The sequence below is a fragment of the Pelodiscus sinensis genome, chromosome 2 (genome assembly GCF_049634645.1).
Source record: "Pelodiscus sinensis isolate JC-2024 chromosome 2, ASM4963464v1, whole genome shotgun sequence".
In the NCBI taxonomy this organism is placed as follows: domain Eukaryota; kingdom Metazoa; phylum Chordata; order Testudines; family Trionychidae; genus Pelodiscus; species Pelodiscus sinensis.
The window spans coordinates 34,225,540-34,244,872 of NC_134712.1; the positions used below are offsets into that span (position 1 = coordinate 34,225,540).

At 46.8% G+C, this 19,333-nt stretch overlaps 1 protein-coding gene across 10 annotated transcripts in view; it reads left to right on the forward strand.

Annotated features, from left to right (window-relative positions):
• The first annotated feature begins 15,833 nt into the window (after positions 1 to 15,833).
• UBR5 (ubiquitin protein ligase E3 component n-recognin 5) overlaps positions 15,834 to 19,333 on the forward strand; it is a 170,896-nt gene continuing 167,396 nt past the window's right edge. For all 10 annotated transcript variants that reach the window (XM_075920248.1, XM_075920252.1, XM_075920251.1 and 7 more), the window contains exon 1: positions 15,834 to 16,156. In XM_075920248.1, coding sequence (XP_075776363.1) covers positions 16,095 to 16,156 — 62 coding nt within the window. In that variant the 5' untranslated portion in view covers positions 15,834 to 16,094. The remainder of the gene's footprint in view (positions 16,157 to 19,333) is intronic.

The following is a 19,333-nucleotide window of genomic DNA, read 5'->3' on the forward strand; positions in this document are numbered from 1 at the left end:
AGGAAAGTTGGGGGAAGTGTGCTCTATTTTGAAATAAGGGCTGTGTAGATGTGCCCAAATTCAAAAAAAGTGATTTCGACTTAAGCTATGCAATTGACGTAGCTCTGTTTAGCCCTGCTGTGTAGATGTACCCTTAGAGTTTTAAAATGATATTTACTGAAAATGTGGTTTTGCTATTTAAGTGAATATAGTGCCTGTTCATTATTCTGATTATTTAGTCTTTGCATCACCAAGCCATATTCTTGGTCCACAACTCCTCCATGCAAACACAGAAAAAAAAGATGGTCCTGCCCCAAAGAGCTTACAATGTAAATACAAGACAAGAGCCAACAAGTGGATAGATACAGACTTATGAGGAGGTCAAAGGAAACAATGGGACATTATTGATCAGCATGATAAGCTGTCGTATCAAAAACAAAAACACCCCCAGCAGCTTAGCTGTTATCAAGTTTTTTTTGTAGATATCACAGAAAAGGAAAGTTTTAGAAGGGGTTTTGAAGGAGGCTATTGCATTAGTTATATGGATGTTTATGGTTACCAACCCCCTAGTGGCGAGGACAGCATGGAGAAACACTAAGGCTCTTGTTTCAAAATGTAATATTTAGACAATGGAGGCTGGCATCATGGGCCAATAGGAAATGTAAGTCAACCTTTTAACAGTGAATGTAAGATAGTGGCAGTTGTCTGAACCTTGGCTGCAGATAATTCTCAAAGAGGAGAAAAAAACTAAAAATGAAGAACAGAGGCCTCAAAACACCTCTCACTCCCCATCTCTACTCATGGCATCAATATTTGAAAAACAAATCATCACTGAACTGGGGGACTGGTCCTGGCTGAGAGATTCAGCCAGACTGCTGTGAGAAAAAATTATTTTCTTTCCAGCTCACTTAGCTTTTTAAGTTAGGGTATGTCTACACTACCACCCTAGTTTGAACTAGGGTGGTTAATGTAGTCATACGAACTTGCAAATGAAGCCCGGGATTTGAATTTCCCAGGCTGCATTTGCATGTTGCCGGGCGCCGCCATTTTTAAATGTCCACTAGTGTGGACTCTGTGCCCGCAGCTACACGCGGCACGAACTAGATAGTTCGGAATAGGAAGCCTAATCCTGACAAAAGTTGCATAGCAGTTTTTATCACCAAAAGGCCATTTTTGGTGACAAAACGTGCCAGCGTAGACAAGCATTGCATTTGTGTTTTACATTTATTTCTTAGTACCCAATTCTGACTTTTATACTTTTTTACTTGTAATCACTTAAAATCTTACGGTAAATTCATACTGTTATATTTAAACCACTGTGTGTTCAGACTGAAATATTTGGGAATCTCCATTTGAGATAACAGGGTTTGTGCATATAATTTTCTATTAATGAAATGACAGACTTTCTATGAGCTTGTATTTAGAAGGAAAGAACTGAGCAGTACTAGATGCACATTTCTGGGGACAAGTCTGATACTGAGAATTTGGTGTCGCTCTGCAATATCATTCAGGAGTGGCTAGCTAGAAGCACTCATATGATTCAGCTGGGAATGATTTTAGTGTGTTAAAGGTTGTGAGAGAAAAGATCAGGAGGGATGGCTTTCACAGCGAAGCAGTGTAAAAGTCACCACAGACTGAGAGCTGAGGGTACACAGCTGTTCAACAGTCCAGATTGTACCCAGGGGAATGTCAAAAGTGGTCAACGTGACAGGCTCGGGAAAAGGATCTTTGCAGCAGCATTCTAAATGGATATGAGCAAGGCAAAGTTGTATTTGTTGAGGTCTGAGAGAACCATGTTGCAGTAAATAAAAAATGAGATGATGAGAGCCTGGGCAAGATATTTATCTGCATAGGGGGATAGGAAAAGTTGTGTATTAGAGATGTCATGCTGAAAGAAAAAGAATAATTTTTAGACAGTCTCAATGTGAGGCTTTAGAGGGTATGTCTACACTGTGGGCTAAAGTTGAGTTAAGATATGCAACTTTAGCTACGTTAATTGCGTTGCTGAAGTTGAAGTACCTTAACTTGACTTTTGGCACTGTCTACATAGCAGGAAGTTGAAGGAAGAACACTCTTCCTTAGACTTCTATTACTCCTTATGAAATGAGGGTTATAGAAATCAGCGTAAGAAGCCCATTTTTTTGAAATTATAATAGACTCAGAGAGGTATGAGTCTAAGATGATGGACTGGTTAAAGGTCTGAGTGACAGGCAGAAAGTTGGTGTTGCCCACAATGACTGAAAAAGGAGGTAGTGGGGAGAATTTGGAGGGGACAACTGTTTTAACCATGTTGAGCTTGAGCTGACAGCAAGACAATCACAAGGAGCCGGCAGGGAGGCTTAGTTTGGACAGAAGAAGGAGGTCTGGAGTAGAGAGATAGATGTGTGAATATCATCACAAGAGATGGGAGCTGAATGTGTGTTTGCAGATGAGTTTACCCAGATATAGAGTATAGAGGGAAAAATGAAAGGGACCAAAGAAAGAATCTTCTGGAACTCCCACGGAAAGTTGGAGAGGGAATGAGGATGATCTTTGGAAGGCCATGTTGAAGAAGTGATTAGAAATAGAAGTAGAACCAGGAGATGACACAATAATGGAAGCCAAGAGAAGATAAGATTTCAAGAAGAGCATGGTTGGCCATGTCAAAGGCAAGGACAGGTCAAGCAGGATGAAGATGCGGTACTGGTTCTGAGCTTTGGCTGGGAAGAGGTCATTAGAAACTTTGGTGAGAATGATTTCAGTGGAGTACCAGGAGCAGAAGCCAGATGGGAGAAAGTCTGGCATGGAATAGAAGAAGAGGAAGTTCAGAGAACAATTCTACACAGTAAATTCAATGAGCTAAGAAATGAAGATAGAATAGAGATGGGGTGATAGGTGAAGAGGCAAGTGGGATCAATAGTGTGCTTTTTAAGATGGGAGAGATTAAAGCATTCTTGTCTTGCAAGAGGAAGACCCAGAGGAGAATGAATGGTTAAAGAGAGAGAAAAGACAGGGAGGAGAAAAGGTGGAAGGGAGAACAAGAGTTATTTGGGCAAGTGGAGGGGTTAGAAACTGGCCACTGACAAGAAACTTTGTAGCTGTGATTAAGGAGGACAGTGAGCTGTAGGAGGGCAAGAGAAGGCAAGCTGAAGAAAAGGGCAAAATCATGTATTTTTACAATGTTCTCTTGGAAACTGATGTGATCCTGTGTAGAAAATGAAGTGGAAGAAGAAGGAGGGGAGATTCTGAGGAAAAGGTGTCTGGGTTTGAGGACATGGAATTCAATTACATTAGTGTAGAATTATTAGCAAGGAAGAAGGTAGAACGGAAGTAGAAGAGAACTAATTAGTAAAAGCACAGAAAGGCTGAGTAACAGGCCATACAGGAGAGCACTGCTGGATGATGTTGAAGACCAGCTGATGGGCCATAGCAAGGCAACTCAGCAACAGACAGATCAGTGAGTAGTGGTTGGTGAAGGCCAATTCTGAAGAATGACCTTTTGGTGAATGGGAGAGTTGAAACAAGGCGGCAGATTGAAGAGATGAGTGGGTCCCCTTGCCTCATGCTATATGAAATTGTCTTATGTATACACATATGCATAATTTGAAGATGCTTTGGACAAAACACTTCATGTAACCTATCAATTTTAATGTCACAGTCTGTTTGATCCATATATCTTATTTTGGTGTATGTATCACTCTTGTATGTAAAGTTAGAAATATGGAGTATGGACTGGCTTATGGACTGGTTTTAAATGAGCATATGAAAGCCATCAAAGGTGTTTCCAGTGCTCAGACACCTTAATGACAGGGGGTATGTCTACACTATAGTTTTTCCGAAAAAAAACCCTCACTTATGTCCACACTGCAATCGCGGTCTTTGTGAAAAAAAATTGAAAGAACTGGGTTTTTTCCCCCTACATTGGTAAACCTCTTTCCGCGAGGAAGAATGCCTTTTCCAAAAGAGCTCTTTCAGAAAAAGGCATGTGTGGACGGGGAAGAGGGAGTTATTTCAATAGAAGAGGAAAGAGGAAAAAGGAAAAAGAACAGGTGCCCTGGTGATCACTCTGCCCATAGTAATCACAGCTTACATGCGAGATAGCGTCCATTCAGTGTGGACGCTATCTGTTAAAAAAGCAGATCACTTTTTCAATGCAGTTTGGCAGAGTGGAGGCTCTCTTTCGGAAGAAGTGTTTGTGGAAGACCTTTTCCGGAAAAGCTTCTTCCAAAAGAAGCCTTCAGTCTAGACATAGCCTCTGGGGATCAACCTAATAACTTGAGAACAGCCTTCTTTGTCCTTTAATTCTAAGTCGTGGTTGGTCTTAGGAAGACATGTGACCACCCCAACTGGTAGGGTTCGATGAGGTAATTTTCCATGGAAGGTGGGAGAGAAAACAAGTTCCTGCCTGAAGTGGACTCTATACAATGGGAAGCTAACTGTCTCTTTATCTTTGGCTGGCATGACACACCCACGAGAATAGGTGGGGACCCAAGGGAGAACAAAAGATATTCCCTGGCTTGAAGGCTTGCCCAAAATAAGAACAGTTTTAGAGTAAGTTTGCAATAAGCTTCAGTGTATTGTAACTAGCTATGTATTTTCTTTTACTTTACATTTGTAATTTACTTTGCTCTGTCCATGTTCACTTGCAACCACTTATCCTACTGTTTGTACTTAATAAAATTACTTTTATTTACTATCAAGCCCATTGTAAACAATTGTTACCTCTTTTCATTGTAAAAAGGGGCTTACCTGAATGGGCTTTCAATATATGAAACTCTCACACAGTAAAAGATGGATTTATTTGGGATTTTGATCCCATTTGGGGGTTGGTTTCCTGAATTCTGAGCCTTTGACTGAATTCCCCTTAGAGCTGAAGTGATTCAGTGTCTGCATTACTCTTTGAGGGAAGGGGGGCTGCAGTATTCTCAGCTCTGTGCCTTGTCTGAGGGAGACCAGAAGATTGGCCCAGCAGGACAAGGTAGCGAGGGGCCACAGAGAGAAAGGGGAGTGTAAGGGGCTTTATTAGCAGCTCCAAGGAGTCTTCTGTGACTGCACCCCATCATGTGAGGGTGAGGAAATGTACTACTAAGGGATTGGATGGTTCATCAACATGGAAATAAAGTCTTTGAAGCAGAAGGGTGGGATGTGATGAGAAAGTGGGAGAGCCAGGAGTTGAAGACAGACAAGGACGATAGTAAATGACAGCAACATGGAGGGGGAAAAGGAGAAAAGAGATGGATGCAATGATGCTCAAAAGAGGAGGGTAAGAAGGGGGATGGAGTAGTGTTGGAAACTGCAGAAAGAGAATGGAAAGGGTGAAAGGAGAGGCTTCCATAACCAAGAGCATCCACAGAGACAATGTCAGATGAAAGTCTCAGAGGGAAGAGGATGTAGTGAGACAGAAGATCACAAGAACCTACCCTATTAGAGGAGTGGATGTTCTAGGGACAGGATGGGGATGAGTGTAAAGTTAGGAATGGTGGCAGAGAGGTGTCATTTTGTAACTCCTGAAGAGCAAAGTCTTATTTAGCCATAGAACAGAGGCAACATGGAGGACAGCAGAATTCAAGATTCCTGGCTCTCCTCCGTCTACACTCAACTTTAATTCCAGGGGATCCTCAGCTCCAATTCTGCTGGCTCAACACTCAATTTTCCGCTTTTGCCAGCTGCCATTGTTGTCTAGGCAGAAATGGCTGCCTTTTAGAGCACAAGTAAGTGGGGATACCCCACTTTCATTGGCTTTTCCCCATTATGGAAGGCCTCAACATACCACCCAATGGTACCAAATTTAGATCCCGATCCTGCAAAGAGAAGTGTATATGATGAACCTCACACATGGGCTACGTCTAGACTGGCATGATTTTCTGCAAATGCTTTTAATGGAAAAGTTTTTCCGTTAAAAGCATTTGTGGAAAAGAGCATCTAGATTGGCACGGACACTTTTCTGCAAAAGCACTTTTTGCGGTAAAGCGTCCGTGCCAATCTAGACGCGGTTTTGCGCAAGAAAGCCCCAATCGCCATTTTCGCGATTGGGGCTTTTTTGCGCAAAACAATACCGCTTTATCTACACTGGCCCTCTTGCACAAAAGCATTTGCGCAAGAGGGCTTTTGCCCGAACAGGCGCAGCATAGCATTTCTGCAAGAACACTGACAATCTTATATGAGATCATCAGTGTTCTTGCGGAAATTCAAGCAGTCAGTGTAGACAGCTGGCAAGTTTTTCAACAAAAGCAGCTGTTTTTGCGGAAAAACTTGCCAGTCTAGATGCAGCCACAGTGAATACTCCACTGTCTTTCACAGGACTTAGTCATACTGCATAAAATCTGCATATGCAAAAGTCTTTGCAAGATTCAGGCCTTAATGGGGTTTTTAAAAATATAAAAATCGTATTTTAAAGCACTCAAAAAAGCCAAATCTATTTATTAACTTTGATCCCTTAAAGACTCCCTTGAGACATCAATGAAACATTAAACTTAGAAGCAATACTTATGATTGTATATGCTATCTCACTGTTTTCTTGTTTTATGAGCACTGTAGTTGCATTTCAATGAAATGACCGTTATTTTTAAGAGCTTATTTGTTAGTACTTTGTCTTACCCACTTGAGGTCATAATCTACTTTTGGCAATTTAATCATTTTCACAGCAACTAGTTGTGTTGTCCTGGAAGGATTATGACCTCGGACCTGGGATAAACCACAAGAGAACAGATGAAAGTTTAAAGAGCAAAGATTTTGTTTAATTAAAAAAAAGTAGTGTAAGGTAGCAGATAAAAGAGACATGAAAATCATCTCTTTAAAGAGAACTAGTTGGTCCAGGTTTGGGATGTGATAGCGTACATAGTTAAGTGTTAACTCATATGTCTGGACTCATTGGTTAACCTTCATGGTTACATGCAAACCCTCCCCCGCCCGTGACTGCTTCTGTATCCGAGGCAGAAGTCTGGGAGGAGGAGAGGGCAGGCAGCTCTATGGGGACCAGTTTAAAAGCTGGCATCTGTGCACACCAGCTCCTGCTTTCCCCTACCCCTGCTGCTGACAGAGGCAGCAGTGTGTGTGTGTGTGGGGGGGGGGGGGGGGCGGGGAAGCTGTCACTGGGTGTAAAAGCTGGCATCTGTGCACACCAGCTCCTGCTTTCCCCTACCCCTGCTGCTGACAGAGGCAGCAGTGTGTGTGTGTGGGGGGGGGGGGGAGGGCTCTCACTGGGTGTAAAAGTTCAGCAGTTACTTGTTTCCAAAAAAAGAAAACGAACCCAACAACAAAAATGCAGTTTTTGACATCCTTAGTCCAGGTGTTGATTGGCTATAAGACTATAGGCCTTTCATTTCTAGATAGCTGGTTGAAAACCATCTGTAGGTGGCCGTGACTGAAAGTTGTTGGTTACTGTCTCCTGTGCAACAACTTTCCATTTCCTAATAGATAGGGACCCAATAATGCGAAGCTTTAACCCCATGCTCAACTTTATTGGAATCAGTGGGACTGCAAAGATGTTTAAAGTTAAGCATATGGATAGGGCTTTGAAGCATTGGAGCCTAGGTATGCACATAAATCAGCAGTCTTGGAAGGACCCAAAGTCTGAATGTATTGTGGAGACTAAACTACTCTACCATGCTCCTGTTGGTTAGGAGTTGAAGCACAAGGACAAGTTAGTGAGGGGAAACTTCTGATGCTTCCAGCATAGGTACCCATGAAAACAGAAGGTCTCCATATGCAGGGTTGCCAGGGTAGTTTTTCCCCAGCACCAAAAACCATTAACATATTTCAAAGTGCTGTTTATTTAGCAATTAAACATAATTAGCATAAAGAGTGCTCCAAAACCACCCGCAGCTTCTCCTACCCATCACAGAATACACTTTAATGATTCCCATAAGAGCAAGTTTAAAATAACAGTGAGGCTATGTCTACACTGGCATGATCTTGCGCAAAAACTCTTTAGCGCAAGAGTTCTTGCGTTAAAGTAGTTGCGCAAGAGAGCATCTACACTGGCATGTGCTTTTTTGCAAGAGCATCCTTGCCAGTGTAGACACTCTCTTGCTCAAGAAAGCTCTGATGGCCATTTGAACCATAGGGCTTTCTTGTGCAAGAAATTCATATTGCCTGTCTACACTGGCCTCTTGCGCAAGAATAGTTGCGCAAAAGGGCTTATTCCTGAGCAGGAACATCAGAGTTCTGGCGCAAGGAGCCCTGATTTCATACATTAGAACATCAGTTTACTTGTGCAAGAACACGCGGCCAGTGTAGACAGGCAGCAAGTTTTTGCACAAGAGCGGCCGCTTTTGTGCAAGATCGCGCCAGTGTAGACACAACCACACAGAACAGCACTCCCCTCACCATGAACTCAACAGATTCCTTATAAAATGCTTCAAAATATTCAACTATTCAGAAATCTGTCATCTGTTTCTTTGGAAATGTCCATTCCATTCAGAGTTTTCCGATGTGACTATAGTTAGAATGAAATTGCTCTGTAAATAGAATTTAAGTTTTCCATGAGAGGGCCACAGAGTTATTATGGTATTTTTTTTCTTGCTCAATAAATTCTTCTGAGTACAGGAAGCCTCAATTCTGAGTGACATTACAACTTCTGTAATGATTTTTAATGTGCATAACTATGAAGTCTTGGTTCTTGTAAAGAAAAACTAGTCAGTTATCTTTTAGGTATTGCAGTTAAAAACAAATATTATTGCATTTACAAAAGGGTTATGTAAAATTAACCACTTGTGCTAACTTCAGTAACAAATATATGTATTGCTGTTATCCCTTCAGAATCAAAACAGCTCTCAGATAATGAGTTGGATGACATTCCAGAACATGTATTACCAATGCTAACTGTAATAAATTCCTATTGTGACAGCAAAATCACATACACTTGTGATAAACCCGGAAGACGTCTTGGTTGCACTGGTGTAAATGAGGACAGAATTTGGCATACAGAATCTTAATTAGTAGTATTTTTAAAAAGCCAAAACAAACTAAAACCAAAAAAGAGTTTGACTTTCAGATCCCAAGCTGAGTTGCAGAACTGGAAGTTAATAAAAATATTTGTTTCTGCAGCAAGCATATTTGATCTAGTTCATCGAGACTAATGTTTACAAAGTAGAACTATAATGTTTAAAAATAATTTCATAGATTTTAGAAATACGTACTATCCTTCTTCCCTGACTGTGGATGACATGTGACAATGTTGTGGGCCAGGGAATAAATTAAGAGTAAGGAGTTAAATCCTGGCCCTATTAAAGTCACTCCCACTGACTTCAAAGGGCCCACTATTCACCTACAAATTGCAAGTTCATGCTCCCAAACAATGGGGAAAGAATTTTTTTCTAAATTGTTTTATTTAAAAGTTCTAGTACCTTACAATACAGTCAATGTAACATTAGCTAACCATAGCCAACAAAAACAAAAATAATAGATTTTATCTAACGGCAATTTGGAAGGATCTGTCTTTCCCATGCATTCCATTGATAGGGCTACTACCTTTCTGAAATACAAAACAAAACGAGGGATGTAAAATCCTGTTTAATTAGTTAACTGTTTAAATGATAAGTTTAACCAGTTAACTGATTAAACAAGAGTGGTCAGGGGCTGCTCCAGCCCCTTGGGGTGCTGGCTCCTAGTCCAGGTAGGCTCACGGGCTGGGAGCTGGCAGTACTCCACTCCCCCCTGCCCATTTCCACCCCATGCGAGCCTGCTGACTCCCAGCCTGTGAGCCCATGCAGGCTAGAAGCTAGTAGCACCCCATATCCCACACAAGGCTGCTGACTCCTGAGGCCATAACCTGGTAAGCATCACCCTTTAAGGATGATGCTTACTATATAACGGTTCACATCCCTAATGAACAAAAAACAGCACCTACTTCACCACATAAGGCAAGTCTGCCTGAACACCAACCCCCAACCAGAAGGCAACTACACAACCCCTCATCCTTCAACCACCACTTATAGTTTCTAGAGAGATAACACATATAGATAAAAATGAATCCTGTGGCACCTTAAAAACTAATAATTTTATTTTGGAATAATTTGAGTTGCAACTCATTTCCTCAGATGCATGAAATGAAAAAAAAAAAGATTGTAAGGATACAGAGATGGGAGTGTCACATCAGAGTTAAATCAATCAAGGTGATTGTGAAATAGGAGAGAATCAAGAGGATACTAACTTTATTACTGGAATTTGGGTCACACAGGAAGTTTGAGAGATCCAAGAATAGGAACTAAATATACAATGCTGTGCCTTCATCCCTTAACACAGGCATTTGTTTAGCAATGATAATATACTCAATACCATACAGTAAACATTATAAAACACAGACATCTTGAGCAATTAACATATGTTCAGGAAGACCGCTCAGCAGTGGCAGACTAAATGTCACAAATAACTGATGGGGGGCAAAGTATGGTATCCAGAAAAGGCCAACTTGTCATTGGGAGGATTTGGAGGGGTCAGATTCACTTCAGCATCCACATTCCACTTAGGGAAAACTCCCTTGAGCAACACAGTAGCATTACTAGAAGACAGCTCATGTCCAAAATAGAGATATATTATCTCTGCTGTTCCCAGTTGGTCTGACATTTCTGCCCCTCCCCTCATACCACACCTTACCCCTCAGCAGCAAATGGGAGCCAGTGTTTCTGTGGAACAAACAAATTAACTAATAGATGACCAGTTTGCTCTAGAACAGGGGTTCCCAAAATTTTTGACACGGGGACCAGTAAATCCATTCACGAACTTTTGGAGGACCGGTAACGTTCATTTGCATAATTGCAAATTCATTAATCAAATGATGAATATTCAAATAAGTTGTTTCTGGTCCTCCTAAAACTCCCAGTGCCAGCTTTAGCAAAGCTTTTGATATGGTCACCCACAATATTCTTACCAGCAAGTTAAGGCATATGGATTGGCAGAGCTCACTGAACTGCAGCGAGCCCTGCTCGCCAGCTGCACTGTCCGGAGATCTGCACATGTGCAGATCGTTCTGTGCATGCGCAGATCGCCCGAACCCAGCTCTTCCGGGTTGCAAACTACTCACCACGGGCGAGTAGATTGTATTATTTGTCGAGCTCTGTGGATTGGATAAATGGACTGTAAGACAGACAGCGAGCTGGTTAGACCAGGGTTTCCCAAACTTTTTACTTTAGTTGAAACCCTTTTTTTTCAGTACTGTTTTTTGCAGCCCAAAAATATAAAAACATAAAAAACAAACTGAGAAAATACCAGACATATAACATGTCTGGTATTTTCTCATTAGGTAAGTTTTATTATTACTATAGGTATCAGTCTGTAGTTTTGAACTGCCTGGCTGGTAAATGTGCTCAGGCTGCATGAGTGTGTCTACCAGCCAGCCAGTTCGCAACTACTCGAGGGTGTGTGCAAGTGTGAGGGGGGGGACAATAGAATCTCTGGGCTGGACTAATTCGTTCTTTGCAGGGGGGGGGAAGGAGGGCAGCGCCCCGAGATCTACCTATGGCCAGGTCAGTCCCACTCCCTGCAGGCCGATTAATTCCTCCCCCCTGGACCCTCCACTGCGCCTCTGGCCAGCCCCACTTCTCCCAACCCCCTCCTGGGCAGCCAGTTCTCCCCCACTTCTCCTCCCAATCTCCCTTGGCCAGCCCTCCTTCCGGCGGCCACTTCTTCCCCCTCCCCCCACATCTTCCCCGGCCAGCTCCCTGTCCCCAACCTCGTGCCCCCCGGCAGCCCTGCTTCCACCGGCCCCCCAATCTCCCCAGCCCGCCCCAATTCCCCCATCCGGTGCTGCTTCCAGTGGCTGGCTCTCCCCTTCTCCCCCCCCCACCTCTCCTAGCGAGGACTCTGCCAGGAGCTGGAACATCCAGCTGCAGACTCTGCCCAGGCCGGCAGAGGGCTTGGGGGACCCAGCACCACACGGGCACTCCAGGAGTGCAGAACACCCCAGCAACCACGCTGAGGCCCGGTAGTTTTTTTCCGGCAGTCCGGTACTGGGCCGCGGCCCATAGTTTGGGAAATGCTGGACTAGTGAGATTGCAGAATCTCCATCACTGGAGGTATTTAAGACCAGGTTAGATAGACACTTCTCAGGGATGAGCTAGGGCAACTCAACTTTGGTGCCTCCCCCTTCCCTTACTGCCCCTGCCCCCTTTGCCCTTTCTGCCCTTTTCCCCTCCTGCTCCTCTGTGCCCTCACACATGCCTTGCTCCATCCCCACCTTTCTCATGCCCACCCCTTCTTTCAAGCCTTCTCCCAGCACCTCCCCCTTCAGTCCCCAATGCCCTTGCCCTCTCCTCTCCCAGCATCACCCTGCCCCCCCCCAACACCTCCCCTCCTGCCCTTTCCGTCATTGTCTGTAATTAGCCCCCTGGCATTTGTCTCTCCTGCACCCTGTCCCTTGGTGTCTTCCCCTCCCAAGACCCTCTCCTTCCCCCCCACCGCCGCACAAGCCAGTTTCCTGCCATCTGCCTTCCACGTTGCGGGGCCAGGGGCCGCTCTCAGGCCCTGGAGGCCAAACCCAGAGGCAGCCCTGCAATGTGCCTCTGAGAAGTTTTAAAATCCCAGCCCGTGACGTTACGTCACACCCAGGCATCCTCCCCGCCCACGGGCAACACTGCACATGGGCAGCAGCAGCTGGCAAGGAGGAGCCAGGCATGGCAGGGAGGGGCCTGGGCCTGCTCCAGGCAGAGCCGGGGGAAAGAGACCCAGCTCCACATATTGGTGGAGCAGGGCCCTCAGCTCTGTAACTCGCCAGCACTTCCGGGTTCAAGGGCGCGGGCCCCAATTCGACCTAGGGCTGGCCCTGCCAGCAGCCACCAGGCACGCTGAGGCCCGGTATTTTTTTCCCGCATCCCAGTAACAGGCCGCAGCCCATAGTTTGGGAAATGCTGCTCTAAAAAGTGATCAAGTGCACTGTACTTCCTTTTTATAGTCTTCCATTTGCTACATTTCCTTCCCACCCTCTCCTTAAAGGGAGAGGAACCCTTCAATGTGGGGTGTGTGTGTGTGACAAAAATGGAATTTCCCTCCTGTGCTGAGAAAAGGGTGGAGAAAGGGAAAGAGGAAAACTAATGTGAAACCAAGATTGCTCTTTAAGGTGACATTACTGAAGGAAAAACCAAACCACAGACTCCACTAGGATTGCTTTATCAATGCTTCAGAAATGTTCAGTTTTAGGAACTCTTTTAGCGATCTGTTTCAGAATCACTTACTACAACTTAGTGAATAGGAAATATTGTGGCAGTATACAGGCAGTCCCCAGGTTACGTACAAGATAGGGACTGTAGGTTTGTTCTTAAGTTGAATCCGTATGTAAGTTGGAACTGGCGTCCAGATTCAGCCGCTGCTGAAACTGACCGCCAGTTCTGACTTACATACAGATTCAACTTAAGAACCCCAAGCCAGCTGCTGCTGAAACTGATCAGCACTGATTCCAGGAAGCCTGGGGCAGAGCAACTCTGCCTTGGGCTTCCTGTAGTCAGCGCTGGTCAGTTTCAGCAGCGGCTGACTTGGGGACGCCTGGGGCAGAGCAGCTGGGGTGCTGCTGGGTTGCTCCAGTAGCACCGCTCCTTGGCGCTACTGGACCAACCCAGCAGCACCCCAGCTGCTCTGCCCCAGGCGTCCTGATTCAGCCACTGCTGAAACTGACCAGCAGCGGCTGAATCAGGACCTGGGGCAGAGCAGCTGGGGTGCTGCCGGGTTGGTCCAGTAGTGCCCAGAGCGGCGCTGCAGGACCAATCGGTAGCGCCCCAGCTGCTCTGCTCCAGGGTCCAAAACAAAAGCCTGGTCTGCTGGGGGGGGGGCACACTAGCCGCTCCCCCCCCCCAGCAGACCAGGGACACCGGGAGCAGAGCCGCAGCGGCAGCGAGGCGAGGGACCCCGCCACGGGTGCGGCTTCAGTCCCGGTGCCTGTGGTCTGCTGGGGACGGTCCCCAGCAGACCACAGGCACCTGGACTGAAGCGGCAGCAGCGGCCGGTTCCCCGTGCTTCTGAGGCTTTGCTCTGGCAGAGCCTCAGAAGCGCGGGAACCCGCCCGGTGCCCCTGGTCTGCTGGAGACCAGGGGCACCAGAGCAGCTTACGAACGGGGCTCTCTCGCCCCGGAGCTCGCAGGTAGCAATTCGTAAGTGCGGATCCGCGTAAGTCGGGGACTGCCTGTATATCCTATTAAGAAATTGACCTTATCTGCCATTACTGAATCTTTTGAAAATATTGTTAGCAAGTGATTCACTAATTTAATTTTGACCGGTGTTATAACTATTTCCCAAGACAGTTATAATCACTGTGTAGATAAAATGTTAAGGAGAGTTGAATAAAACTTAGTTTTATAAAGACATTTTTATAACTCTTGCTAAAGTGACTGAGGAAGCTTTTTAAAAAAATATGCACAAATGACAATATTTCTCACATAGAGCAAGACTACCTTGTTATCTCTAAAGTCAATTTTTGACCAGTATATTAAAGCTTGTGCTTTAAGGCTTAAATCAATAACTAACTGACCAGGCTGAGACCTATGTCAGATCTCCCCATCACAAGTGAACAATGCAGGATTCTTAGATCACAAGTCCAAAACAATTTGCTCTGGAGGCTTTGAAAACATTATACTAGACTAGTAGACCACGTTTATTCCATTAAGGAAGTTCCTAGACTTTTAAAAAACCCATGGTTTTGCAGCCGTTCACTGACATTATTCAATATGTAGAAATATGATCAATTAAATAAACCCAGCATGAAACTTTAACTAAATTTCAGTTTTCCAGCGTGTTAGTATAAATATTTTAAATAAATGCTTTCCGATATATGACAAGGTAGTGCATGTGAGTATGCACTAGTTTGTAATTGTGGGGAGGGGAAGTCTTATTTAATGTAGCTTAGTGCTAGTGAAATAGCCCTCTTGCTTGCTTTGCAAACTACCATTACTTATCCCTACGAACTGTATATACTGCAACAATAAGCTTTCTACATGCTGACCCAAAGGCAAATGTATCAGGCTAAATCCATAGTCAAGTTACCTTTATTCCCCTCCAGCACCTGTGAATGGTTTTTAACACCAGTTCAGTTGTTTGAGTATCTCCCCCTCCTCAGGCAACTGAAACAAGGTTAAACAGTCTACACAGCTGCTTAGGGCAAGGAAAGGTATTCATCCCTGCCACCCTGTTAGTCAAAAAAGTCTTCAAGACCCCCCACGATGGCATAGGCCTGTTCTGGAGCCCGTTGGCCTGTCAGGGGCTGTACTCCTGTACGCACTGGTTAGCTGGCTACCAGCACGACTGTAAGAACGAGAAGTGGCCCCGTGGCGCTTTAGAGCCAGTCTCTAGCTAGAGAGAATCATGAGCTTTCCTGGGCAAAACCCACTTCAGACCTGGCCCACTCCAGCCTGCGGCTGTCAGTGGCAATGAACCTGCTGAAGCCGGACCCGCCGCCAACGCCCCTCGCCCGGCGGTCAGGGGCCCCAGCCGAGCCCGGTAGCCGGACAGCAGCGTGAGGCTGGACGCCGCCCCCTCACGGCCCGCACGCTCTCATGCCTCCAGCCGCCGCCGGCCTGGGCCCCTGAGGTCTCCCCGCCGCCCAGCTCCGCCCCCCAGGCGGCTCAGGCCCAGGCAGGGAGCGGCAAGAGGCCACAGGCAGCCGCGGAGGCCCGAGTCTCCCATCCGCCATCGCGAGCCGGGCCGCGACACGCAGACGCCTCCCCAGAGCGGGCAGCGCGCCGCAACCCCCCCCATACGCGCTTCCCCGCCCCCAGCTTCTCCCAGGAGCACGTGGCCTTGATGTAATTTGCGTCCGACGTAGTCGCGCTTTACGGGCTCGCTAGCCCAATCCGCCACTTCCTTACAGCCACACCGCCGATAGGCCTTGCGCGCGCCAGTAAGCGTGCAGCTTACATCGCGGTCGCTCAGCGGGCGCCCCGCCCCACCCCGGCGCGGCGCAAGGAGGGAGGGAGAAGGGGCCGCTGGAAGTTAAGATGGCGGCGCGTGTGTGAGTGCGGCGCGGTGCGAGTCTCTTCCTGACCCTGCCGCCGCGGGCCCCCGCGCCCCACTCTGCGTCGGATCGCTGTGGGGAGGGAAGGACGCTGCTCGCGAGCGCGAGCGCCCCCACCGCCCCGAGAGAGACGCCGAGCTTCCCCCTCCCCCGCCTCCATTGTGTGCCCGGCCTCTGCCCGCCTCTGGGGGGGGAGCGCAACATGACATCGATCCACTTCGTGGTGCACCCGCTGCCGGGCACCGAGGACCAGCTCAATGACCGGTGAGGGGAGGCCCACGTGGGTGAGGGGGACGGAGAGGGGAGGGGCGCGGCCCGGCCCCTGGGGGACATGGGAGGGAGGGGCGGGCCCATGTGTCTGGCGGCCAGAGAGAGGCGGGTGGCTGGGCGGCGGGCAGGGAAGCCGTGAGCGTGTCTGCGGGCCGGTGGGCTTGGGAGGGGAAGAGTCCCGCTTCTCTGCACGGGGTCTGATGTATCCGAGCCCCCTCCCCGCAGCCATTTGCTGTGGGTGATGTCCCTGCCCTCTTTGGGCCCGGGGACGCGTCTGGGCTGCACGTTCAAAGCATGGTCGTTTCCTGATAGTCCCCCGAGACTGCAAACTCTGGGTCCCGGGGGGGATCGTGACTTTTGAGAGTGAGTCCCCGTGTCTCTCCGCCCAGCTTTTTCTGGCCAGGAGACACTGGGGCTGTACCAGGCTTCTCATGTGAGAAGTGGGTTCTAATTACTCCTGGAGGGAGGCTGAGGAGGAGTAGGAATTTGTCCATACAAATCAACGATGAATTGACAGACACTGTAGTTGGAATTGCATATCATGGAAGATACAGTGGAAGCGTGAGGAAAGTATAAGGACTTGGTTTTAGGCCTTTAGTTTGAAAGGGGTTGTTCTGTAAAGTGCTCACTATTGAGCACTATTGCAGGGAAGAGAAAGAGGCATGGAAACACATTGCATCTTTAAATGTGATGTTTGGAAATCTTCCAGTTATAGTTAAGATTATGCAGTGATAAACATAGGTTGTGAAGAAACTATACTAGTCTGGGGAAAGAAGGAAACATTTTATTTAAATCTCGAGGTGTGAGACATTTTCAGATTCTTCTGTTGATATCTTCTTTTGTAGTCATTAATAGTTTTCTGCAGTTAGTAAATTTCACAATATAAAATCTTAATAGATTCTGAACTGATAAATTCTCAGTTTATATTAATTCACTGTCAAATTATCTGTGGTTAATAATACAGAAGACCTAGATTTTAGTTATAGGGTGGAAATCTAAATAAACTTGTTTCTGAACAGGCTGTGAGAGCCTTTGGATATTTATTTCTGTCTTTTGCAGCCTCCCAGATTTGAATATAGGTCTAGAAAACTTCCATTATGTTGTCTCACTGAGTAATTTGCAGCAAGAAAAGAGGGGTGGGGGCCGAAATACTTCTCCATTAAACTACATCTGCAATTCAAGGGCTTATAATGTTAACAATGAGCAAAGTAAGTCATTGGAAGGATGATATTTCACCCAAACTTCTCCATCTTTGTTCTTAAACAGAGGAGAGAGTTGTAGTGATAAAACAGGCCTGTGACTTAACTCTTGCTAGTTGGGTGTAAATTTTTTGGGTGACCTGGTGACACATCTTATAAGGCACTGTTCGTCATGTGCTTCTCAAAGGAGGCAGCCTAACTACTGTTGGGAGATTGACCTCCTTTGCAGTAATGCCTTCACATATGGTATGCATCTGCTTCCAGCAGGAGGAAAATTGTGAGCACTAATACTATGATGGGATATTTCCATTTCTTCACCTAACTTTTGGTTTATGAAGATTTTTGATCTTGAAAGCACCAGCATCTTTTTCAAAAATATGATGAGGCCATTGTTGAACAAGTAATTACCAACCTTGGTTCAAGTATATTGAAGTAACACTCCAGATTTGTCTTACACCTTACCTGTCTTGTTTTTGGCTAAGCTTTCAGAGGCCTTGCATTCAACTACAGGCAGTCCCCGACTTACGCGGATCCGACTTATGTCGGATCCGCACTTACGAACGGGGCTTTCTCGCCCCGGAAGTCGAGGTGGCGGATTGCTGCCTGCGAGCTCTGGGGCGAGAAAGCCCCGTTTGTAAGCTGCTCCCGGTGCCCCTGGTCTGCTGGAGACCGTCTCCAGCAGACCAGGGGCACCAGGACTGAAGCCGCAGCAGCGGCGGGTTCCCGCGCTTCTGAGGCTTTGCTCTGGCAAAGTCTCAGAGGCGCGGCACCCCGCTGCTGCTGCGGCTCTGCTCCCCGTGTCCCTGGTCTGCTGGGGGGGGGGGGGGGCGCAGCTAGGCTTTTGTTGTGGACCCTGGGGCAGAGCAGCTGGGGCGCTGCCGATTGGTCCTGCAGCGCCGCTCTGGGCACTACTGGACCAACCCGGCAGCACCCCAGCTGCTCTGCCCCAGGTCCTGATTCAGCCGCTGCTGGTCAGTTTCAGCAGTGGCTGAATCAGGACGCCTGGGGCAGAGCAGCTGGGGTGCTGCTGGGTTGGTCCAGTAGCACCAGGGAGTGAGGAGCGGTGCTACTGGAGCAACCCAGCAGCACCCCAGCTGCTCTGCCCCAGGCGTCCCCAAGTCAGCCGCTGCTGAAACTGACCAGCGCTGACTACAGGAAGCCCGAGGCAGAGTTACTCTGCCCCAGGCTTCGTGGAATCAGCTGCTGATCAGTTTCAGCAGCAGCTGACTTGGGGACGCCTGGGGTTCTTAAGTTGAATCTGTATGTAAGTCAGATCTGGTGGTCAGTTTCAGCAGCGGCTGAATCTGGATGCCAGTTCCGACTTACATACAGATTGAACTTAAGAACAAACCTACAGTCCCTATCTTGTACGTAACCCGGGGACTGCCTGTAATCTGCATTTCTCTGGAATGCAGTATGGTTTGAATATCATATCTGGTCAATTTCAAAATGACAGGAGATGTGCCTTCCAGCATAACAGTATCTGGCTCATCTCCATGTGTCCTCCCAGTAGAGTTTCAAGGTATTAAGATGTTAATTACTTTCCTACCAGACAACGGAAAATAACAGTGGAGGAATAGGCATTTGAGCACAAACCTTGGGAGTGGGGTGAATGGGGAACACTGGAAATGAGAGGGGAAAGAGGAGAAACACACAGCCCCTTTTGGAGTGTTGGATCTGGGATCCTGCTATGGTGGGAGAGGAGGAATGTGGAAAGGAGATGTAAGCAAAGAACCTCGTATGCATGGTAGAATGGGGGATCATGCAACTTGTGTGGACACACAACCCTCTAGTGAGAAGAGATTGGGAGACCCTGGTATGGGGAGAACGGAAGAAGCTGACTGCTGGCATGCGGAGAATATTGGGGGACTCTGGTATGGGAGAATGGGGGATACACAAACCCCTGGCAAAGAGGAGGTCGAGGGACTGGTGTGTCGTAGTTGTAGAATAGGAGAGTACATAGTCCCAACAT